Source organism: Branchiostoma belcheri, unplaced genomic scaffold (assembly GCF_001625305.1).
Source record: "Branchiostoma belcheri isolate BF01 breed outbred unplaced genomic scaffold, Haploidv18h27 scaffold23, whole genome shotgun sequence".
Classification (NCBI taxonomy): domain Eukaryota; kingdom Metazoa; phylum Chordata; class Leptocardii; order Amphioxiformes; family Branchiostomatidae; genus Branchiostoma; species Branchiostoma belcheri.
The window spans coordinates 762,009-788,191 of record NW_017803824.1 but is presented as its reverse complement, the minus strand read 5'-3'; the positions used below and the strand labels follow the sequence as shown (position 1 = coordinate 788,191).

At 40.3% G+C, this 26,183-nt stretch overlaps 1 protein-coding gene across 1 annotated transcript; it reads right to left on the bottom strand.

Moving 5' to 3' along the window:
• LOC109470728 (glutamate receptor 4-like) lies at positions 1–25,177 on the bottom strand. Its single transcript, XM_019769793.1, has 17 exons — positions 24,656–25,177; positions 23,590–23,739; positions 16,715–16,818; positions 15,681–15,834; positions 13,573–13,751; positions 12,406–12,459; positions 11,822–11,944; positions 10,304–10,471; positions 9,565–9,669; positions 8,750–8,860; positions 8,121–8,342; positions 7,358–7,725; positions 6,719–6,917; positions 4,904–5,151; positions 3,642–3,756; positions 2,352–2,486; positions 1–1,124 (listed from the first exon to the last, which is right to left on the bottom strand). Exons 1-17 carry the CDS (start codon positions 24,759–24,761, stop codon positions 990–992), a joined length of 2,676 nt encoding a protein of 891 aa, XP_019625352.1. The 5' UTR covers positions 24,762–25,177; the 3' UTR covers positions 1–989.
• Positions 25,178–26,183: the final 1,006 nt, after the last annotated feature.

The following is a 26,183-nucleotide window of genomic DNA, read 5'->3' as shown; positions in this document are numbered from 1 at the left end:
ATATAGATACAACATGAACACTTCTGACCATTGGATTGTGAGAATTTGGTAAAGTCAGGCGTTTCACATTATTAACTCTTGGTTTCTAACAATTTCGAGTGCAAAGTTATTACATCTGAACACTCACGTCAAGTTGACTATAATTTGTGATACCATACATACGCGTACACTGTACAAGGGCTATCATGAATTCGCCTTACAGCAAGCAGCTATATATTGCTTTACTAGAGCTTTTGGGCAGCAGAAATTAGTTTGGAGATGGGGGAATTCAGGAGGCCGCGAATTGCATGCTTCATTTCCCGGGAGTCTAGAATCTCTGATTCCTTGTTCTTGTGTTTCTGGAGTATGTATACATTGACATTGCGAGAACACATGCAGAACTGAACACATAACGATGCCACATTTCTACACCAGTTGATATACAGTATATATTGTCAGCATGCAACGTGCTCATAGATGATTATTTTTGAATTGAACATTATTACAGGGTTCTTAATTGAAATCCAAACAACATGTACGAAATCACACACATTGACGTCTTGACTTAGATGCCAAGCATGTTGTTAACGCCAAGCATGTTGCTCTCTTACACGTTTTTTGAGTGCTAGTCTCATTTTACCTACTGGTCACTGACACGTCTAGTACTAAAGGATGCTACGTTGACTAATCAAGTTTTGGTCACAACACTTGCTTATGTAGTAAGAATCATCCTAATAGCCGTGCCATGGATTAAAGCCTATCTTCGGGCTGCAGTAGACGTGGAAATCTCCTCTACGGTCTGTTGGTAACACAATCTTAAGCTGCGGATGTTAACTTCTATCTAAGTGTTGCCTAGTACGTGACTGATCGTCATTCAAAGCCTTCACCTCTCCTCGTATAGCTTACAAATTACATTTGTTGTATCCTGCAAAAGTTTCCTTTTTTTAGCCACTCTATCAACACTGTCCTTCCGTGATGTCTGTGATGTTGATGATGTTCCCGTTGCCTGTCTAAGTGTAGGTCATTTCGTACAGACTCACACCGCTGGGCCTGGTGATGGGCACAGACGACATGGACTTCGGGAACGGGTCAGTCGGAGAGGGAACTCGTCCGTTCTCACCTTTGACCGACATCCGGGCTTTTACCTTGGAGAAGACAGACGCAGACATTTAAGTGAGATGTGCAGGATATGAGAGTTGCTGTACCCTGTAATGGTCTTAGGACACAATTCATACAAGGGCCCGGCCAGGAAGCTTTTGGGAACAAAAATTACGATATAAAAGACAACAAAACACAGAAAAGTTTTTAATGATAATCATGGCTACTATTTCTGTATATTCTTGACATGAATTGTTAAGTTTTCGTTCATACAAACCACCGGCCGGGCCCCGGTTTGGAAATGTGACTTCAGCATAACAGGTCATCATCCCAAATAGGGCTCTAGTTCCATTTGGGATATCCCAAACAGGTCTTCAGCATAACCTGTGTTTACGTGCATGATTGTGTAGAGCGCACTTTGGAATAAACGACGCTCTAACCAAAATGGGTCCTATTTGGAACATCCCAGATGGGATTCATAACCAACTTGTTATAATTTTTTTGATACAAGAAGAGCCACTAAAACGCGCAAAGCAAGATGGTGCGTGAAAAAGAGGATGAATAAACGACTTTGACAAACAAAATGGGAAACAGTCTCTTTGAGCCTAAATAAGCCGCATCTTTAACAGCCATGAATCATCATGTACTTTGACAATCGATTACCGCAAAATTGGGTCAATCCTACAAACTACCAATCTTCGTCTATAAATAGCCAGCAGCTATTTCTGACACTGGTTGTAATGCCATTCTGCCATTATACCAGTCATTTCCACCGCCTTAGTTGCCCATATGCATACTCAAGGTAGTATACATTTAGAGCAGGCATGGTGCAAAGATACAGTTGTTTTATCATCGTCTTGACCAGATGAATGGCTGCGATTGTGGCATTAGAAGGGTAATCTGGGTTTGGATGTGGTGCCGTGACATCGTTTGTCATGATTTCCTCGGTAAAAAATAGCAGGAGCCATCCGTGAAACGTTTGAATACAACCCATCCTTTCAGTGCACTCTCTTGGAACAAATGGCAATCAGACATTTAGACAATTTTCTAATTGGCTGACAGTTGGTTAGTGGTCACTCTACCAAAAAGGAAATGTGAACTCAAATTAGCAGAGCTAAAGCAAGGCATCTATTTGCCGAGAGACTGTTATGCACAGGAGAATGCTTAAATTAGTCATGAGATAACCGTTCAGAAATATGTCAACGTTAAGTAAGAAGACCAAACAGTAAGCAGGGCAGATTTGCAGAATACAATGTGCCGGTAAAATGTGTAACCTTTGATTTGTTGGCTTCTACTTTGGACTTGTAGCAGAACTCCAACAGGGCCGCCATCATGGCCAGGCCCAGACCTCCCACCAGAATGTAGAAAACACCGGCCACGTTGCTGAGACTGAGAGCACTTGTCTCCCCCTGTAAGATAGGGAAGAGCCCTTCGTTGAACCCTTTGCTTGTGGAACATGAGTACACATCAGATAAAATCTCAGCAACTACACAAGTAAAAAGACTAGATTACAGGGAGGCCAGACATAAAACTACATTAGGAACATGTAAACATTCCAACCACAAACATCTGTTCAGCACCAAGGACAGAACGATGTGTTTGCCTGTGTGTGGATGGTGTTCAGCACCAAGGACAGCTGTGGTTGCCTGTGTGTGTGTGGATGGTGTTCAGCACCAAGGACAGGTGCCTGTGTGTGGATGGTGTTCAGCACCAAGGACAGGTGCCTGTGTGTGTGGATGGTGTTCAGCACCAAGGACAGGTATGTTTGTGTGCGGAAGAGTCAGTCATTAACAACAAGAGTAATGAAGTGGTATTACATTTCATAAAGCCAAAATATGATATGAGGCTGATTTGTGCAATTTTGTTCTGATATAATTGGCAAATGAAAAATGAAGAGCTGCAAAATTGCAAGGCAATTATCCATCCACAAATGACTCATTTTAACTACATTACAGCACAATGTTAATGGGTTGCGTTTATCATTTTTAGGCATCATTTTGGTGAACATTATATGGGGAAATGTATGCTGATGCACCCCAAGAGGCACATTGTTCTGTTATCTCTGTAGAATTTCATTTGCTAGTGCCTCCACTTCGAATTTCCTCAGCAAGGACAAATTTTGCCAATTCCACTGAAGCAAATCACCCTTTCTTCCTCCATACACCACCTCTTAGGAGGAAGTTCCACGCTGAAAGCTTCTTTCCTAGAACAACATCAATATAGAACAAGCCACATGATTGTTTCCAAGTATGGGTATAACAATCCCAGTATGGGTATAACCTTAAATTGTTTATATATAAGTCAAAGGTCAAGAAACAGTCACTCAAGCAACTGGATATGATTTTGAAAACGTCAGACGTTCCAGCTGACTTTTGTTCCTTTTTCGACTTCCAAAAAAAAAAATTTTGTCTTCACTTTATCAATCAATAGGTTGTGCTTATAAACCTGCATTTCCTCTCTGGTCTCTCAGTCACTGACGAAAGCTAGTGGATACTAGCTGAAACGTCTGACGTTTTCAAAATCATATCCAGTTGCTTGAGTAACTACTTTTGGCGATGACGTACTTTCTTTGTGCTTTCCACGGGGCCGCACTGCCCTTTGTCGTACCACCACGTATTCTCCAGATTTTGCAGTACGCCGTCCTCCCTTAACTTCAGTACGGCAAGGGTTATCTTGTGTCTGATAAAGTGGAGAGCAAATATCGTTGAAGAGATTCATCAGTCACGTATAGTACAAGTTCAGTAAGATAATTCTTTCAATCAGTGACTATTAAATCCTAAGGTACATACCTCCGAATTTTCGACGACTAGTCAGTTCGTCTTGGTCACGGAATAATCCTAGTCTCGCAAGGAGGCAGAGGGGGGCAGAAGATCCACGCAAGTCTCGTCCTAGTCTCGCGTTATCTTGCGAGACTAGGATTATTCCGTGACCAAGACGAACTGACTAGTCGTCGAAAATTCGGAGGTATGTACCTTAGGATTTAATAGTCACTGATTGAAAGAATTATCTTACTGAAGGAGAGCAAATAGTTTAGAAATCGTATGCTATGTTACACAACATGATACCAACGAATTGCGAAGGGCCATGGAAGACCAAGTGCTGTGGAGGAGGACTTTCTGAATTGGCTCAAACTAAGTAAGTAAATAAGTGTACACAACTCTATAGAATGTAAGATTTTAACATTATTTTTCAACATCCCAATGACAAGAGATTACACAAGGTTACAATTGATTAGGTAGAATGAAGCAAAGTCAATCTAAGGCTACGTTTCGTTTGGCAAAGAAAATATATAAAAAGTTATAATATATGCTAGAACCTAACAAGAACTAAAACATTGTGAATCACATGTGTCAGACTTCCGGAACGTATGTTGGGTTTTCCTGTGGTTGATGTTTTGACCTCTTTTCATTCTGCCTGTCAATCTTCCCCAATCATGTGTATCAACCTACTCTGTCTGGACAAGCATACACACAAGCCCACAGACATCCCCCCTCCCAAAAAAATACAATACTTCCATACCGGCAGAGGTAATAAATACAATAGCCTAACACTAAATTACCTGGGGTCGTGTGGAGCAATGGCAGCGTGAACGACTCCGAATCAAGAGGTCTGGGTTCGAGTCCTGACATGCCACCGGTTTTGTGCCCTTGGGAAAGGTACTTTACACGGCTTTCCCCACTTGACTAAAGTGAAAATGAGTATTGGCTGTCCAGTATCCATTTCTATGTGTGGAACACAACACCAGCAACAGCTTAACCTCTAGTCTCTTCCGCGTGTATTGTATTGTTGCAATTTCAATAAAATACACAAAAAATAAATAAATTACCTGTATGGTGACTCTTTAGGCATGCCGATGCCATAACCCTTGGAGTCCAGGTTCGATCCAGCCTTGATGGTGTCACAAGGCTTGCGCTGTGCGATGTAGTCGTTCATCGCCGACTCGAGCAGAAAGGCGTACTTTCCCTTGGACTCACGCACATGCGTGATCCCCTTGGTGTTACTGTCCATCAGCGGGCTCGGTTCTGCCTTACTCATGAAGTTCCACATCTTTTGGTATACGGGAATGGTCGAAGACTGTAACAAGTAGTATTTGCATTGCAGACTGAGTAAAGAGACTCCTTTTAATATACAACCAAGTGTTTTATTCACATCCAACGTTTTGGTGGCCGTCTGTCACCTTCCTCATCTATAGCAGTGAAACCTGTGCTGCAGTGCGATGTGAACCAGTCAGAATTGCCCTGAGGAATCAGGTGACAGTTGGCTGTGAATAAAACACTTGGTTACTTTAGGCCACACCAATTTAATTTGTTGGTTCTCGGATTCGCCTCTTCATTTTTTTCCAATTTGCAAAAAAAAAAAAAAAATCTGGTTCTGAATCAGCTAAAAATGCTGAGGAAAGTTAAGGAAAGGCCATTCCTTCCTCCTAGTTGTTACAGTTTTTCCATCAATCAATGCAGTGGTTTGATAAAAAGTTCAAAATTTATTGTTTAAATATTAACACAGCCCTTTATGTTGACTTCAAGGCTCCTATTGTAGCATTTTGGGCTATAATTGGATGCCTAGACCTGTTTTTATTTTTTTATTTTTTTGCCCTGTCGCTTCATATTTTTTCTGAAAAAATCCGAGAACCAACAAATTAAATTGGTATGGCCTTACTCAAAAACTTACCACCCTGATGAGACTACTCATTTGCCACACAGTTTTTCTATGCACTTAATCCATGGTTTAACCACTGTACGCCCTCTACGTGCCCTCTCATGGCAGACGCAGGCGAGGCCGACAGCCTACCTCCTACTTCAAGTATGTCCAGCAACTACTGGGAGATGAGCACAACCAGCTAACTGAGAAGCAGATCGCCAACCTTGCTAGCGACAAGGGGCAGTGGAGGGACCTTGCAGTCGCCTGCGCAGCAGCCGACCGATGATGATGAACCACACAGTTCTGCTAGTCAAGACAAACTCGGGATTATAGTAGCTGTGACACACAGTTTTTTTTTTTAATGGTTTTTCATTGTCCAAACAGTACCCGTGCAGTCGCTGAGCCTTTATACGGCTGAATTGATGCAGGGTATCACATAATAATCAATACAAATCACAACAATTACAACATTCAAATAATACAAATGATACACATATTTGTTCCACAATTATTTGTGGAACTGTCGCAAGGGTCTGTGCGGCTGCCATTCGGCACCACAAGGTGACCTCAATATGACTTTCCCCAACCGAAGTTAGGTACCCATTCACACCTGGGTGGAGTGGGGAAATTCGTGTAAAGTGCCTTTCCCAAGGGCACAACGTCGGGGCGCATGTTCAGACATGTCCCGGGTGCGACTCGGAATCGAACCCAGGTCTCCCGGTTCACAGTCTATTGCTCTAACCACTACACCACCCGACGCCACAGACATAACAGACATAACAGTAAAACAACCTCAAACTTCAACAAAATAAGAACAAGCAATAATGATACTCAAAGCATGAGTCTCACGCACTGATATATCTGACTTAGCAAGAGACCAACGAAGATGGATTGAACTGTGCAGAGACATACGCTGATTTGGTCAATTGTAGTTTAGAGTTTGTCTACTGCTAATTTACAGTCAATAACAGTTATTATCATTACTATCATTAAAGACACCTACCTTGAAAAACGCCTCCGTCGATCCAGCCTTCACTGTCCCATATCGGATCTCAGTCTGTTTGGCGAGGTCATCAGCAGACTCGATGGGGGTGACCATACGTTCCACCGTCAGGAACGCGGCCAGGTTGGCGGTGTAGGAGGAGATTATGATCAGGGTGAAAAACCACCAAACTCCTCCCACTATCCTTCCGGAAATTGATCTGAAATAAATGTGTAAGTCGGAATATATTATAGATGCGTCATCATTTTGTATTCCATTGTTTTGGGGAAAAATTTGAAAGCTTGGAAAGATGAAATCTTCAAGTTGTTTTAAACACGAATATTGATAAACCTCATTAAGAGCTTAAAGAGGAACATGAGAGATTTTCAGGACACTTTTTTTTAATATTACAGACAAAACAGAACAGCTCTATACCAGCTGGGGTTCAGTATATGTTGAAATCATGAATTTAGTTCAGGTAAGATGGCGGCTAGTAGGACTTGGCCAGGCAGTCACTGAGTTCAAGCCACCGTCAGAAATGAAAATTACAAATGTACATGAATGATTATGGGCCAGGGGAATGATGGAGAAAATTTGGTCTATTCTGTCTATTGTCTAAGTGTCCTGGAGATCTCTGGTGTTCAAAATGAGAACACCAACCTTGGCGAGATATCGCAGCCTTGCTGCATGAAGGCGCCCAGTGAGAACCACAGGCTGTTCCATATGCCGAAATCGTTGGTCTGCTCCTCTTCCGCAGACCCAACCCCGCACGATTCGGCAGGGTGCCACTCATATGGACTGAATCGACTCACGAGGAATAGAACTACGCTAACGCCTATGTAGGCAAACAAAATACACATCCAGATTTCGTACGCCAGCGGATCTAGAAAGGAAAAGACCCCAGGCTTGGATTTTTGTGGCTTCTTGATCATGATGCTGATGCCTGTGCTCATGTACGGTTTGGAGAAGTCGATCACACGTTCTCGAACCAAGGTGATGGTCAGCGGAGCAATGGCGAGATCCGCTTTCTACAGGACGACAAAAAAACGTCTCAAGAAATCAGGATAAAGAAGACGCACAAACAATTTTCAACTTAAAGCAATTTTTGTCTAGTGATCATTGTAAGAGTTATTTCCAGATATTTCCCACTAAGTAATGTGTGCAACTATGACTACAGAGGTCCTAAAAGGGGGCCCACATGCCCTATTCTGTAGAGTGTAATGGGCCATTTTAATTCTATGTAGAGCGTCGACGGACCACTCAAATTCAATGTAGAGCGTATTCACCGTTTTAATTCTTTGTAATGCATTGTAGCCACTTGGAATTAATCGAGAGGTTTCCGAATTCAGCGTTGAACATTGTCGGGATCCCCCCATGAAATCCCCCTGTAAAATGCAAAAACAGAATGTCACAAATGTCTTACCCCTTCAATCAGCTCGCCAACCATCCCATTCCACTTGCCAGTTGTTTCATTTTCTGAACCGTACTTTCCATCTGCGACGATGTGGATTTTGTAAGTGAAGTTGACAATAGCTGCGATTTTTTCCAGCATGTCTACAGCATACCCCTCATATTGACAGGTGGATCGGCCAGGCGGGCATTTGGCAATTTCCTCGTCACTTTTGTTCATCAAGTACGGCGATTCCTGTTTGGTAAAAAAATAAGTATCAAAATGTGGCTCTCCCTCGAATGGTAACAGTAAGTAGTTGTAGTAGTAGTAGTAGAGCATTTGAAGCTGGTAACAAAGAATACTAAAAGTAACAGATACCGTGCTAACACTACAAGATAGCTAGCACTCTATTTCTTTATTTCTTCTTTATTTCTTTATTTGAATTTACCACATGCAAAAACAAGTGGAAGGGAGGACAAAACAGGTGTATCAACGCCTTTACAAGTTGTCCTCCCAAAGTCCACTCCTGTCCCTGGTACTGAACACTAACACTACGGAATAGCTAGCAATCCTGTCTGGTTGTAAAGCTGTTAATGTTTCATTGAAATTACCCTACATTATTACTGGATTATTTGACAGACAATGTGGTAAGAATGACTCACAAAGATGGTCGTGACACGTAAGACTCTGTCTCCCAGAGCAGGAGGTTTGGTCGACGGCCTCGGTATGTTTACTTCCACCTTCGTCAGTTTGGAATTCCTCCATCTCCAAACCTAATAAAGACAGATGCAAGTTAGGGCATTAGAAGGCCTTGTGCTGTATAATGGGCAATGTGTGGAAAAGTTTTTAGATAGTACATCTTTCTCTACAATAGAAAAAGAATATATGAAATTTACTTGTGGTACCTTTGATATTAATCAATATCATATAGCCACAGCTACAGTCATATCTACCTGATGTCATAAAACTAACCAATATAGACCAGAGTGATTCATCAAATATGCCTACAAAATAAAACAATCATCTTTGACACAGTAATTGCCTGAGACAAATTGGCCTTGGCACTGTCCTCGGTGCTGAAACTTCTGTAGATAAGCTAGTGTGTTACGCCGAAGGGCGGTTATACCGGCTATACCGATAGAGATACAGACACTAACAATGAAAATTTCCCACCTCAATCTGTTCTTCAATACTAGTACATTACAGAGATTACCCACTGGGACCCACAGGAGAAAGTCACAAGGGAAAGTCTTAAAGTAAGTCATATGAGATCTAGAAAAAAGTGTTCCAGCTTGCAGCACCCAAAACTGTACTCTCTAGCGGACAAACTCCCCCGGCATGTTATCTCTCTCTATTTGGACAATTTCTATTCTTCCAGCCGCCTCCCGAAGCCTGGTAGAGGCTAATTATTACTAGATATCTGGTTATCCTATGCAAAGGGCAGTGTTTTAGATAAAATACAGCCCTAACCACGTACCGGGACCATGAGGCGGCGCTGTAGCTCCAGACTGTGCACCGTGTAGTTCTCACGCTGACCAAACCGGTCAAACTGGATCCAGCCGGTCACTCCCATGGTCTTAACCTGCAACAATCAAGCATCAAACAACGTGAAGACATCACACAAAATGTCACTCAACCGCAATGGGGGACAACATCGTCTACCAGATACCTTTGACCCAGTGTTGTCGGCACACTTCAAAGAAGCCACGTGACAAGCCTCACTGGGTCAGTCTACTGAGGAAGACCAGAGTGACTGGTCAAAAGCTCCAAGGTGAGAGAACTTTATTGTATTGGATCTAAAGTTATAACTTTAATCAAGTGACTACCAACACAGATAAGCTTTGATCACACAAAATGATCAACACCTTGAACGAAAAGCATTAATATTGCAATTATAATAGTGTGTGTAACTCCTACAGTTGCTATTGCCTGAACTTGACTGATTGAAATGTGCTTTGAAATTCTTTCACATGTAATTGACTGTCCATTTTAAATTTGTCCTGACTATTCATTATCATAAAACATTCTTTTAGTTTAGAAGCTAGAAGACAAACATGTACATGTAATTCTAAAATTGATGGGTAAAGAAAGTACAGATATGTTTGGTTTCATCATCACTGAGGTCTATACTCTAATGTACTCTACACAAACCAGATGGGAAAGAGCAAAATGAAGAGAAGACAATGAAACTTTGTTGCTATGTGCATGTGGATCACCTTCTGCAGACTGCTTCTGATTCTATCCCCAAACCTCCAGATGTTGTCTCCTTTCTCACACGCGGGAGAAGTGTCGTCCGACAGGTTGATGTCAGTTCTGTCCTGCTTCAGACTGTTAAAGGCGCTCGAGATGATCCCAGCAGCATCGTAACTTAGAGCTGCTTTGAACTGCAAAAAAAATAATCATACCGATGTGCTATGGTCAGTATATCAAGAAACAGCTACATGTACACCATATATTTAGGAGTATACTATTTAGGACTAAATTTGATAGTGACAAAGAATTCTTGGCTCATATAGGACTGATGAGAGATGATCCCAACAGCATCATAACTTAAAGCTGCTTTGAACTGAAAAAAAAATAACAATGTTCTATGATCAGTATATTAAGAAACAGCTACATATTCACCATATATTTAGGAGTATACTATTTAGGACTAAATTTGATAGTGACAAAGAATTCTTGGCTCATATGGGACTGATGAGAGATGATCCCAACAGCATCATAACTTAAAGCTGCTTTGAACTGAAAAAACAATAACAAATGAATGTGTTATGGTCAGTATGTTACCGGTAAGAAACAACTACATGTACACCATCTATTTAGGTGTATACTACTTAGGACTGAATTCGATAGTGACAAAGAATTTTTGGCTCATATGGGACTGATAAGAGATGATCCCAACAGCATCATAACTTAAAGCTGCTTTGAACTGAAAAAAAAAAATAACAATGTTCTATGATCAGTATATTAAGAAACAGCTACATGTACATCATCTATTTAGGAGTATACTATTTAGGACTAATTTGCATTGCCAAAAGAATTCTTGGCTCATATAGGACTGATTTTTATTGTGATAAAGATCCCAGAGCTCTTAAAAGTAGTTTTGGGGAAAAAAATGTTTATCTCGCGTTAGAAGTGTATGGCCACAAGCTCTCAGGAGGACCAAGCAGTCCAATTAGTGGGATCCTGCTGTGTAACTACAAAGTGCTTGACTCAGAATCAATAGCTCCCAATTTCAAATCCTGGCGTACCACTAATCTTGTGCTCTTGTTTAAGGCACTTAACACGCATTTCCTCACTTTACTCAGGTGAAACACGAATTTCCTCACTTTACTCAGGTGAAAAATGAGCATGTCTCTTGTCCGTTCATGAGAATAAGCTGAAAAAACTTGAGTGTGACGTCGCCATGTCTTGGAATAAATGTTGGAATAGAATAAAATCAGTCTGTTATTTTTAATATTCCGTTATTTTTAATATGTATATATATATGTACTTAATTAGAATGATATAGGTTAAGTCTTTATGATTGTTCTCGTATTTCACACTGTACTTGAAATTATGTGCTATATGTGTTTTGTCCTTATATGTTGACTCTCTAATATCAGCTTTGCTGCCTTGAGAGACAGTGTAATGTCTTGTTGCTTTTTTCAATAAATAAATATTATTAGATAAAAATCAGTCCCTATCAGTGAGGGATTGTCTAACACAGGCTAAGGTTGACCATGGCGTCTCACCCCGATGTTCTTGCCGATCTTCTGGAAGTCTTTGCCGTCACCTCTCAGCGGGTCAACAATCTGGAAGCTGGTGACTTTGGCTTGCCCGTACGTCAGGTTTGCTTTGTTCAACAGATGGAAATCCTGCAAGGCAATTATAGTAAAATGTTGAACTTCATTCCAACACAAGAGTTACACAGAGATCAAATTTTCAACGTCCCTGGCACTTTTGATCAATTGCTTATGTCAAGTATCCATAAAGTCTCATGTGAATAAGATCACATGTATGTAACTGTAACTCTCGCGAGATTACGTTTTGAAGTGATTGGTCATTAATTATTCTGATGAAGGCGACAGTGGTCGTTGAGGATTCGATCTCTGTGTAATTATGTGTTGGAATAAAGTTTAACATTTTACTAATGTTATTACCAACACAGATGAACTTTCATGATAACTGCAAGACAATCATTGGTTACGTTGCAAAGATATGAAATCAAGATGGCACCAACAAGAATACATTAAATTATAGCAGGTTATAAAAAGCTAAATCCTTGTCCTAAATAATTTGACATCCATGGCAATACATGAAAATAAGTACTACGTACCAGGTTCATAAAGATATAGTGGTAGTAAGATGTCCACATGTTCCGTTCCTTTATCTGGAAATATACAATGTTAAGAGAAAAACATTGAGTTTTTTGATGGCATTAGCTACCTACATGCAAAGACAGTATTCATGATTGTTCCCATAATGGCATATTAACAGATCACTGGTTGTTAGCACATTGGTTCAAAGCAAGAAATGAGTGTTGGATGGTGTTTCAGTACCATGGAAAATGCATTGGTACTGTTGATGGTTTGCAGTAGAAAGAAAAATGAACTAGTACTGCTGATGGTGTTTCAGTACCATGGAAAGTACACTGGTACTGTTGATGGTGTTTCAGTACCATGGAAAGTGCATTGGTGTTGCTGATGGTGTTTCAGTACCATGGAAAGTGCAATGGTACTGCTGATGGTGTTTCAGTACCATGGAAAGTACACTGGTACTGTTGATGGTGTTTCAGTACCATGGAAAGTGCATTGGTGTTGCTGATGGTGTTTCAGTACCATGGAAAGTGCAATGGTACTGCTGATGGTGTTTCAGTACCATGGAAAGTGCATTGGTGTTGCTGATAGTGTTTCAGTACCATGGAAAATGCATTAGTACTGCTGATAGTGTTTCGGTACCATGGAAAATGCATAATATAAGTACTGTTGATAATTTTGATAGCCAGGATCATTCCAAAAATCAAAATGTCTTTTTTCAACGCAACTGTCACATACTGACATACTACTCTCCAAGCAGAGGTTCATTACCCTTTTTTTGTTGCTACTCCCACCACCTTGGGTGGCATATTGGACTGGACCCTCTCTGGCCAATGGATACTGCCTGGCCAATTTGATGCCGTCTTATTGCCTCCCTAGGATCTGCTTGGAGACTACTCAGTCAGACATACATCCTGATGTTAGACAGCATGTCTGCAGAACGCACTGTGCCTGTGCAAAACCCCCATTTTTCACGGTTTTTGTTGGATTTTTGGTCAATATTGCATCAGAATTTTGCGTGTTGCAGACAATATTTTTTCCAACAGAACATTTGGGAACTACAGACTTTATATACGGGAATTTGACCTTATATGAGACGTTCTGCCAAATTGCTTTTCACAGTACATTACAGGTTTTGCGCAGGTACAGTACGTTCTGTCAAAGTGCTATGTTATACTGTAACACACCTTTTTCATGAAGACTTCTGTGGTCCTCCTGTCCAGATCGATGATGACTCTCCTCTCCCCCTCGCCGTCGATGGTGGTGATGGTTGCGTTGGCGTTGTCCGCACCACCCAACTTCCGTGCGATTACCTCCGTGTCCTTCATTTGAACCAGATCCATGACTTGTTCCAATGTTGCCAGACCTGTACAATGTGCAAATAATTAATAGTTTGCAGATATAAACTTGTTGATCTTGAGATCTCACCAGTGTCACAGTGAGATTTATTCAAAGCAAGAAAGAAGTGTTGGATGGTGTTTCAGTACCATGGAAAATGCATTGGTACTGCTGATGGTGCTTCAGTACAAAGAAAAGTACACTGGTACTGCTGATAGTGTTCCATAAATAAACTGATGAAAGGTTATGTGAATGCTACCTGAAACATCTTTTTCCAAAACTATATCTGGTTGCTGAAGTTGCCTACAAGAGGCGATTTATTTTATAGGAGTGTCTGAATAGAACATGAGTAAAATAGCTAATGTAGTACAGATATCATGAAAAACTTTTGTACGCCTATTATAAAAAGAGCAGGATCCAATAGTATAATTCCAATCACGTATCATTTCAAGACATGACCCCACAGGAAGAGGTTAGGCCATCTGCTGTTTCATATACGATGTGTCAGTACTGCATTTGTGCACCTCATCGTTTTTGCGATCACCCCAGCCTCCGGCGGGCGTTTGTGATTGACCTTTTGTTCTTCATGGGGAGATCAGCAAAATGGAGGATTGCTGATGAGAAACGTTCTCTCTGACCTTGTAGTCACCTTTGCAAGGAGATGCTCTAATTGTTGAATGGAACTTTACAATGTTTCACATTTGGTGGTCCATCAGGAATAAATCATGTTAGGGTGCGGCAATTGTAAGCTGAGGGCATTTTCTGAGATTGCCGTTCAGAGCACAAAATTCAGTTGTCTTGTGAGGGAAAAATGATATATTTTAATTTACCTTTGGCTGCTGTGTTTGTCACATCTTGTTTGCAAATTCTGTGACCACATCAAAATGGTTGAATGTGACCACCCTTAGACAAATAGTTGAGATTCGAACGTAAGGTGGAAAAGGAACCTGGGAGTCACAACTGTTTTTTCCGTTATCTGTATTATGATTTCCAGTCAACTGTAACTGTTCTCGTGAACTTTTTACATTTCAGACTGATTACAAATGTGCAAATGAGCCAGTAACACGGGTTCAAACTCAATTTCGTCTCTAAAAATGATCAAGTTTTAACGTTATCATCGGTGACTTCTAATTACGGAATCATGCCTCATTAGTGAGAAAACACTACCTTTAGCCTTCTGAATGACATATTTGGAGACCCTAAAAGATTAAGTCTGAAATACGAGCAAAGCAATTACAGGAGCAGCAGTCAGACTGCCTGACGCCTTGATACAACAGGTCATGCAGGTAATAGATTACAGTTACACCCACACTATCAAGCCTACAGGGATATCTTCTTGGCCTGACGATATGTGGAATTGAATATTCTTCTAGCATACATTGTTGATTGCGAAGACATCCAAACAGATCAATCTTCTTTAATGTGTTCAAAAACTTTAAGTATTTTCCAAGAACTATGATATCGTAGAGTGGAACTCATTACCACTAAGCACAGTTGAGGCATCATCACTAGAAAGCTACAAACATTCAATTTGTTACTCCTGTAATTAAATGTTGAGTGTAACAAGTTGTTTGGTGTAATATAGCTAGCTGCCACTGCGCCGCGTGCCTGCAAAGCTGGTGTATTACGCCGAGGGTGGTTATACCAGCTATACAAATACAGAAGCTGGTGTGTTATGCAGAAGGGTGGTTATACCGGCTATACAGATACAGAAGCTGGTGTGTTATGCCGAAGGGCGGTTATACTGGCTATACAGATACAGAAGCTGGTGTGTTACGCCGAAGGGCGGTTATACCGGCTATACAGATACAGAAGCTGGTGTGTTACACCGAAGGGCGGTTATACCGACTATACAGATACAAAAGCTGGTGTGTTATGCCAAAGGGCTGCGTTTTATATACCGGCTATACCAATACAGAATGTGTTTGGGGAAAACTGCAGTGAGCAGACGTCTTACCTTCGTCATCGTCATATATATAGGTGAAGGAGTCCCACTTGTAGACTTTGTTGATGAGGTCCACCACAGGACGGGCCAGGTTGGGTCTCATGTAGACGACAAAGTCGGACCGTTTGTCGTAGGCCGGCGGGTAGCTGGGAGTGATGAAGCTCACCTGTAGGTTATGGAATGCACTAAATATATATAGAATACTAGAAAGTTAAAACTATTGGTCCAACACAAAAAATTCTCTCACCTAGAGCTTTCGACCAGTCACTCTGGTCTTCCTCAGTAGACTGACCCTGGCCGGTGAAGCTTGTCACGTGGCTTCTTTGACGTGTGAGGAAGACCAGAGTGACTGGTCAAAAGCTCTAGGTGAGAGAATTTTTTGTGTTGGACCAAAAGTTTTAACTTTAAACATGTAACTACCAACACAGATGAACTTTCATGATAGAATACTAGAAAGGTAACATTTGCATTTTTATGCAAATGCTTAAAGTGTACCTTCGCATATGGTCTGCTCTGTTAATTCTTACTCAAACACATTCACATATATATATGGTGACAGGAGTCTAAATCCCTCCTAATATAAAATTGCAACATTATGTAACAGTGAACACCAGTCACCATGGTCAGAGACAGTCTGGTCATTAACCAGGTCAGAGGTCACCTGTAGGTTTGTTTAATTAAGGAACCTCCAATTAGTGACAATACAACCACTACTCTTCGTGGAGTCCTCTTACATACATTGCAAAATACAAACATTTTAACTACTACATGCACTTCTAACTACTTTGAAAAAAACAACATTGTTTTACTAACATTTGCCATCTAATAATAATGATAATACAATAAGCGTCATTAAAGTAACTTTTGTACATTCAACGTCAATCAATAACCTCATTAAACAATATTACATAAAAAATATATCATTATCGAATTACCGAATTATCATTTGCCAGGTTTTGAAGAGTAGAATGCACATTTAGCATCAATCAATAACATTTAAGTAATTAGTAACAATATTACATTATACAAGCTAGCCAAAACTTCACCTGTAGGTTCCTGGAGTAGGCCTGTATTGCGTCCAGTGCAGGCATGTCGTACATGCCGAATATAGCGTACACGCCGCCACTGCCTCTCTTGATTTGCGAGCAAACTGGGGAAGAGCAAAACAAAACATGCTTTGGGGACCCAAAAATACCATCCTACCAGACATAACTGTACAGCAGCATTTTCCTTCAAAGGATAAGTTCAGAAACACATTTATTCACTCTGAAACGTTAAAGTTAAATATGCCTATGCACGCGCAAACACACACATACTCATACATGCAGAAATATAGTACCTGTCCTTGGTGCTGAACGCCATCCACACACTTTCAATTAATGTGCCAAAGCTCAGCAGGTGTGTTGAATCAAGAATTTCAAATATAGCTTCTTAGATGACTTCTAGTTTGTCATATTCACCGGTCAGAATATTGTGTAGTATAAGTGTATAATGATTTTATCGCATGTTCTTGCCCAGATGGGCTAAATGCACAAGAGGATATGCAGTATGCAAAACATGAGTATTGCATACTGGAATGCTGTACTCTAATGCTAAGCGCTAGGAATCTATACATTACAACAATACAACAATACTATGTATATTATATATACTACCTATCATTTACTGTTAGTTGCCCTTTCTTCTCTCTTTTTGAAACATCTGGAAACACAATTACATAGTTTGTCTGCTATACATTCGTTCTTGCATGACATCAAGTGTTTAAACGTGTCCTGCTTTGACATTTTCTTACATATCTTGTCTAATTGTAAAGTATCGAATAGCTCTTGGCGTTCATCTTCACATAATGTACAGTCAAGTAGAAAGTATAATATAGCTGATAAATGCTCCATGATTGAGATAATAGTCGCCAGATGGCTTCTAAATGCCACCTGTTCTTGACTATAAGGTCAAGCTGGTAATGTACATTAATGGACGGGAATAAATCAATGCATATATCTGGAGCTTTATACATATTTAGCTGTCTGGTGATGTTGTCTAGCTTGTTAAGCCACTGCATATGAAGCAAGGTCATTATCCTACAAGATAAAGCGATAACACTGCACAACTGAGCTTCATGTCCACTGTACGGCTTAACACTATCTTCAGTCTGATGGGCCCAATGCAACAGTTATGAGGGCATTGACTTTGCAATAACATATGACTACAACAGTGTACTGTAAAGATGGGAATGGTAATGTATAGAGTCACTGCATGGTTTAACAATATCTTCCGACAGGCCCAATGCAACAGTTATGAGGGCATTGACTTTGCAATGACATATGACTATAACAGCGTGCTGTACAGATGGAAATGGTAATGCATAGAGTACCAAGAACCATCAGATACGAATTCAAACGTGTCCACTGCATGGCTTACATATAATCTTTATGCAACAGTTATGAGGGCATTGACTTTTCAATGACATATGACTATACAAAGCGTACTATACAGATGGAAATGATAATGCCTAGAGTACCGGAAACTATCAGATACGAATTCAACCGTACATCATCAAGTTCAAATATCAGAGCAACAGCCCGCTGGTTACATGCATAGTCTGCACCTCATGAGAGTTATGTCTTTTCTCATTTTGCTTCTCTGAACATGGAACTTGCCCCCAGGCTAACAAGAACAAAGCTGACTGTACTCTGTGATCTTGACATATCATCTCCATATATAAATGTGAGACACAGCAACCGCAATGACTCGTTTGAAATATCATCAGTAGGGAAAATATATACGTTTTAAGTTTATGTCAGGATGTAATGAGCCTATCTGCATGTATTTGCTTCAGGCAATATTATTATATATAATAGCAAGACGGACTGTAAGTAATATTCCTATTGTTGACATCTCGTGTAATGTACGTTTTATTGCTTTCTGTAACTTTCAAATAACAACGGTGTCTCTTTCTATTCTTGTTCTTGTGTGAGTAATTTAGTTTGAGTCCACATTACAACTACGCACTGCACGCTTATATGCACATTGGAACTTGAGCCATGATGGTAGTTCCTAGTATAATATCATAATATTGTCTTGAGTGTGAAGACATGGACCGATATACAACACTTTCAAGAGTGACAAATTATGTTTGGAATATCTAATGGCTGGCCACATTTGTTGTATGATCCAAAACTAAGGGATTCCATGTACAATTGTATAGACGTGTATAAACTTAAAGGTACAAAATATAGCTGTCTTGTTACGCAAAAAGGCTTGTATTAGACAATTGTGGGTGGTTTTCACAGCCTACTTTGAATTCCAAATTCTATGACATCACTGTCATACCACAACTTGTATACAACAAATGTGATCAGGTTCTAATATAGGTCATGTTGATTTGATTATATGGATGACATCCGCGCGCATGAATTTTCGGCCGTTTCCAACAAAAAAAAAGTTTTCAACCATACTGTAAATCGTGCATTTGTTCAACCTTCATGACCACGTAGATTTCATAGTGAAAGCAACTTTTTTTTTTGCAAAACTTTTTTTTTATTCGCACGCGCGCATCAGTTTTGGGGTTCCCAGAGGATGTCATCCATATAATCAAATCAACATGGCCATACATGTATATAAGCAAACAATCCAGCAGGAACAGATGTTTTATTAGACATTACACTCCTTTCAATCATGCATATCCGTATTCCGTGTGTAGTTTATTTGCAAATCCTCATAGTGACAGTAACATTCCTTAAATGATAGCTGCGCGTGAAAAATTATTGCTCATTTGCATAGTGGAACCAACGTGCCATTTGATGATGTCAGTGATATTCACACGTAGCTCCGGGGACTCTGACAGGCAATTATGATGGAAAGATAATTTCCGACACCCAACGAGCGTCAGCGACCATATGGTGCTGGCAGATAGGCACTTAATGCAGCTTCCCCGTAGAGCCAAATGAAACGTCATGAATTGAAAATTCATGGGGGTCGTCGACTTTCTAATAATGAATACATTCGCCACCATACACATGGCCAGGGCTCAAAATACTGGGTGCATGTGCACCTTAGTGCACCCAAATTTGGAGCTGTGTACCCAATTTTTTTCGCACCCAAATATTTTTGTAGGCATTTTTGTACATTAAATGTATAATAGTATACAGGATATGCTTGGCATCTGAGTGTTAGAAAAATGATAAAATCTTTGCTGTAGTACTTGTTTAATATTTTAAAGTTAGCTCCCATTTCAGATTCAATCTTAGAAGAGGACTGTAGTAAGATTTTATATGGTGCACCCAAACAAATTTTTGTGCAACCAATTTTTTAGGTGGGGTGCACCTGAGTGCACCTATTCCCAAAAATGAATTTCAAGCCCTGCATGACTCTCCTATGTTTGATCATGATAAATAGCTTAAGCAGCAAGCTATAAACAGGCTGTCTGAACTGTTTACGTCAATGGGGGTCTATATTATTCTTTACTCCACCCTTGAATTGGAGGTCATTTCAACCTTACATATTGCTGGAATAATAAACATAGACACGGCGTACATGATCATTTACTCATGACTGATTAAAAATGGACCGCTGCTGAGAGATTTATTACATTCTGTATCTGCCTGGGCATTCAATATGTCATTGTATCAAACATGGTAAGCTGTGTGTATACTTGTTAAGCGTTTTATTTATTTGCTTTCATAGACAGACTCTAAGGACTCTCTGGTCTTTACTTTAGTGCCCATGTGTGGCTTTTATAATGTTTTTGTTTGTGTGTCTGTATACGTATTGTAATGTTAATTTGTATTTGTATTTGTTACACAACTGTAAAAAAATCAGTGTTATTCAGCATATTTTTGTACAGACTGCAAGGCTGATTTTTATTAATAAACTGTTGAAACTGTTGAAACTAAGGACAGTAGTTTTGCAAGTTGTCGCAACATTGTTCAGTTGACCATATCCCCAAGTGGCCACCAACTGTGACCTGCTACATTAGGCAGATCAAGTTGTTTAAATTATAAGCTATAACTCAGACAGCAAGAAAAACATGACCGATGCACCTTAAGGCCTAGGATTTAAAATATTGTGTTTCCTGTATCAGTCCTGAAAAAATTAGGGTCGGTAGGTAGGGATTTTCTTTTCTTTTTCTTTTTTTAGACATTTGCAATCTCAAGACATTTAGACATTTACAATATTTTTTCCTAGGCCTTAGCTGTTGAGAGCTGACAGAAACAATGTTGTTGCTTTTACATTTTTTAGAGGACATTGAAGATACAGGTCCATTTTAACTTGATGTGAACCATATTCATTCTCTGATATTACAATACAACCGAATGAGAACAGACCAAACATCCATCAACCTCTCTACACGTCCAACCTTAAGCTGTTGAGAGCTCAGAGACACAATGTTGTCATATTTCATAATTCTCAGAGGACATTGAAGATACAGGAACATCTTAACTTGATGTAAACCATATTCATTCACTGATATTTCTATGCAACCGAATGAGAACAAACCAAACATCCATCAACCTCTCTACACGTCCAACGACCACACACAGGAAATTACCTCTGTCTGCCCCAGCTGTGTCCAGTCCACATTTCTACCGCCTGTGACATGTCCACTGATTGCTTACATGATATCCTGACATCAGGAAAGCGTACCATGACCTACTTTGTTATCCATCACACCACCAGATAATGTCATCATTCCGCCCAGCACCCAGCCAATTCATCAGCACATTCAGGACACATTACGTCAACATCCATTTCCCACGTACCGGTCTATCGATTTTCCGGTTTGTTTTCTAATTTTCTGTGCATGTTAATGTTTATCCTTGTACAGTGGAATAGCCTTTCCCATTATAGGGCAATATTAGCTGAGAGGCATGTCTGTATTAAGCATATCCTGTGCAAGACCATGTGGTTAGACAATATAGATTGTTTAATGAATGTATAATATAGCCTTTCCCATTATAAGGCAACATTAGCTGAGACCCGTGTCTGTATAAAGCATATTCTGTGCAAAACCAAGTGGTTAGACAATATACATTGTGTAACGAATGCATGTCTTTGTGTTGTACTGTCAGGCTTGTCTTAAAAGGGTTCCTGTTCCTAACACAGATCCACAGACATGTCGGACAAATTGAGATACAACAGGGATAACTATGCCAAAAAACAGTTACTCAAGCAACTGGATATGATTTTGGAAACGGTCAGACGTTTCAGCTAGTATCCACTAGCTTTCGTCAGTGACTGAGAGACCAGAGGAGAAATGCAGGTTTATAAGCTGAGGGATAACATAAATAGGGATAACTGTCAGTCTTGTGCGTGGGCGAAGCTATTTGGCATTTTGATATGTTACTACTCAAACATGACTATCAGCTGAGGCTATGAAAACCCCTGTATCCCCAACGGTGTGTTAACGTTACGCCGAAGGGCTATTACACCGGCTATACAGATACACTGTGGGATCTACAAAGCCTAGGAAAAAAATGTTGTATTTCCTGTTTCCCATCTGACCCTAGAAAAACTTGGCAACCCTACACTTTTTTCTAAAAAAAGAAAGAAAAAAAAGATAATCCCTACCTACAAATGCTCATTTTTTCAGGACTGAAACAGGAAACACAACATTTTTTTCCCTAGGCCCAATGAACTGAGCCCCTCCAGAGGTGCCCTTGCGAAACAATGTAGCACCGCCCAATCTGTTAAGCCTGTATTGACAGTGACAGATGAGTAGCTAATTCAGAGATGTGGAGTTTCTAAGGGCAGCACCTTTATACATTATGCACGGGTGCCCCTTATCTTAGCAGCGATTACAGCTGAACAAGTTTAAGTGCCCTCACATGTGATTTATGAGGAGGGTTAATCAGCTAGCTCCATCCCATTACTGCTATATTTACAGGCCTCCACGAGGACTCACATAACAACCTCTGCTGGGAATACAGGGAAATTATGCATATATAATACAGCAAAGCAAAACTTGTGTGCTACAGGACGCACACAATAAAAGACCCCTGCCAAAAGCTTTATATCAGGTTAAAGTTGCTGTCTTTGGTGTCAATCACAAGTATGAACAATGTGGTTTTCATTGTCACATTGTATGAGATCTTCACTATCTATTTAATCCACGTTGTTGGGAATACAGGGAAATTATGCATGTATAATACAGCAGAGCAAAACTTGTATGATACAGGACGCACACAATAAAAGACCCCTGCCATGTAAAGAGCAGTTTCTCCATCAGGTAAAATTTGTCTTCACTGTCAATCACAAATATGAACAATGTGATTTGAATGAAAAATTTATGGTGAGTTCTTTCCTTGTGTTGGAACAAGCTTAAACTCTATAACTATGAACAATGTGGTTTTCATTATCACATCTTCTGATATCTTTGCTATCTATTTAATCCATATTGTCATCACTCAATATGTTAGCCTTAGCTACAAAGATACCCTGAAGCAGTGTGTTTAACAACAGCCTCCATAAGGTTGATAAATACATCCCACATAAAACGTAATCAAGGCATTCTGCCACATCTAATGAGGGCTTTAGGCAATGAAGGCATGTGGTCTATTGGGAAGAGCCCTGTGATCTGCAAAGTACGTATACAGCATACAATTGTAATTCCTGATTGTTTCACAGTACTTTTAACTGTTTTCACTGTCACTTCTGTACAGGGAACTTATCATTACAGTTAACAAAAAATTCCTGGACTTTCTTTTTCCTGTACATATGGCCACCGTGATCATATAGTTCTGTGAGCAAGTCGATTTTTCTCAGACCGTGAAATTTTGCTACCATGAACATAAAGTGAATTACACTAATATTGACGTAATTATTAAGGGCCTGTGGTTTTGGTTTACGCTTATCAGTTCCAACAGAAAATGTTGATGAACTACTTTTTTATTTCTTCCTGTGATTGTGTTATGACTGTTCTTACCTGCATTGACCATGTTAAAGCTGCTAGACGTGTCGACAAGTTTTGTGTCACTGACGATCTTAAAGGAAGCATCCTTGGCCTTGTTTAACATATCCAGTCTGTTGCGGAAAGCGGTTGTCTCCTCTCTTGACTCTTTAGAAAATATGGCTCCTGAAAAATAAAAACAGATAGATGTTAAAATGGGCAAGAGGACCTTATTTTTGCAAAAAGTTATTTTGCAAAATATCAAATCACCATCATAACCATTTTTCATATTTGAACACTTAAAAAATGCTATTTTTACCAGTATTGACAGTGACTGTGGAGTCATAGACTTCTATTTCATAAACAACAGCATATGAAGCTCTACATGAGACTTGCACAGTATAGTGTGTGCATTGAAAAAACTCCTATTCTTACAGCCAAACCTCAACAGATGTTGTAAATGTACGTTTTTATAAAAAAAGTATTTCTAAAATATGATGTATGGCCCAATCATCGATGTTTAATTGTATGACATTGCACGTGTTTTTGTATCCTAAGTCACCGTAACTTCAGCACCAAGGACAGCCACTAAGACAAACACTGGTGCAGAAATTAAGTGACACGCGCATGCAATTAGTACTTCCATTACTAGGACTGCATAATCCCCAAAGGGCAATCCAATCTGATTACAGAGCATCAGAAAACATTGAAAACTCCTCTGTCTTGGTGTTAGTTTCACGGCGACAAGGCAGGAGTGCCAAATGTATATGAGATACACTGCCGGCATTCAAGAACTCACATCAAGGGATAATTAAACAAGGTTGATTGAAATGAGCAGTTCGTTGCGAATTCGCCCTTTATATTTTAGAGCCAAATGCTGATTGATACACTTTGCAAAATATCAGTCAACAAAATATCAGAGACTTGAAACACCGAAATGCTTCCGCTTTTGAAAAGTATTGTATATTCAGCGAGTGGGAGATCTTATGGGGCGCCATCTTGAGATTTGCATGTACCGCGCCAGTGCACCTCGGCACTCAAATATTAACACCTTACGGAACTGATTATAAAGATAACAATCAAACATGTCGTCTGTACCTACCTATGGGGACATTCTGAGGAAAGGCTGCGAGTGTATACTGCGTGCATACGAGCAGGAGGAGGTAGAAGAAGCAGCGGGGCCCGGCCATCGGTGTGATCGGAGACATGTCTCAGCGGGCTTCGGGAGGGCAGGCGTACGTGTGTCCCCCCTGACGTGTGGTCTACAGCGGCAGGCACCTGTCCAGTCCTACTCATCCATCGATCCAGCCCACTGTGTAGATCCTCCTTCCAGGTATCTTGTCCTGTAAGGAATGGGATTTCTGCTGACGCCCCGGTCAGAATTTACGGCGGCATGGAGGGGTGTATATTACATGGTGTCTCGGGCGGTGGGCCGGGGACGATCAGTCTTGGTACGACCGGTCGGTCCTCTATCGCTGCATCTGGGATGGATGATGAAGCTAGCTGGCTGTCAGCAGCGCTGCTGTGTATTCACTATTACACAGCTGGTCTGATAGGTTCATTTACATGGGCCCTCCAGCCGGGCATAGCCGCGGCTTCACCTCATGAATCTGCCATACTTCAAACCCGGCACCGACCATTTCCTGAAAGGGGGGTTTCTTGTTTCCATGTAGAACATACAGGGATGACGTTATCACATTGCTGTGGATGGAAAGTATCATTTTGTTTAAGGGGTGTCTTTTTCGCTTTCTTGTAGGAAGGACCCACTTCAAGGAAGGGAAAGCTAGGTTGTGTCATTTTGAGGAGTGTACCATGTATCATTTGAATGTGGTATAAAACGATGGACGTTTATTCAATAAAGGAAAAAAGTATGATTCTAAACGTATACATAGGTAACTAGATTCAGAATATGAAATTTGAAACTTTGGTTTGCGTTTATAATTTTTGGGTCAATGATACTGGTAAATAATGAGCAAAATTAAACAAAATATGCACGTACAAAAAATGACGTCTAATATTAAGTAATACTAGTAGTATTGGCTCCAAAGTTCTTTCTTGAATGTACCGCCTATTTTAATATTCTACCGTTGAAACATGTCATTGTGGTGCTTACCACACCTGTCTTCTTCTCACTATGGACGCCAGCATGACGACACATTCTATCCTCATCTTCATTCAAGTGACGTTTCCTTCATTCCGGAGGCATCAGAAAATCCGCGCACTCTCCACGGCACTCACAGCGCCACCCAGCGTGGCGCTTTGAACTGCACATTTACAAGACCTTAGATTTACGAGGAAACGGCTAGGGAAGTGTGCTGGTTATCGATTTTACACCTTATGCCATGCGTATTTTCACCATCTTTCTTACAGAAATTCGTAACCAATGTGATAACATCTGCATTCTGACATATATCTGAATGTCTTTTGCTTCTAGAGGGTGCCTGATTGACAGGTAGTACTCTGGGGCTCTTCGCTAAAAGCGGAACTAACCCTTCCTTTCAGACAGACAGCAGCGGTAGGGATCTTCTAATGGACAAAATCAACATTTAGTTAGTTGACATTCAAAGGTACAAAAAACATTAAGCAACATTTTCGGCAATAGGTTACCCTTCCATGTATCCCCCCTTATT

Coding starts and splice junctions, on each gene's coding strand:
- LOC109470728 (XM_019769793.1), bottom strand. CDS start 24,761: ATGTCTCCGATCACACCGATGGCCGGGCCCCGCTGCTTCTTCTACCTC. Junction 12,460..13,572: donor CAGAAGTCTTCATGAAAAAG/GTGTGTTACAGT, acceptor GTATATTTCCAG/ATAAAGGAACGGAACATGTG. Junction 8,343..8,749: donor TACGTGTCACGACCATCTTT/GTGAGTCATTCT, acceptor TTTACCAAACAG/GAATCGCCGTACTTGATGAA.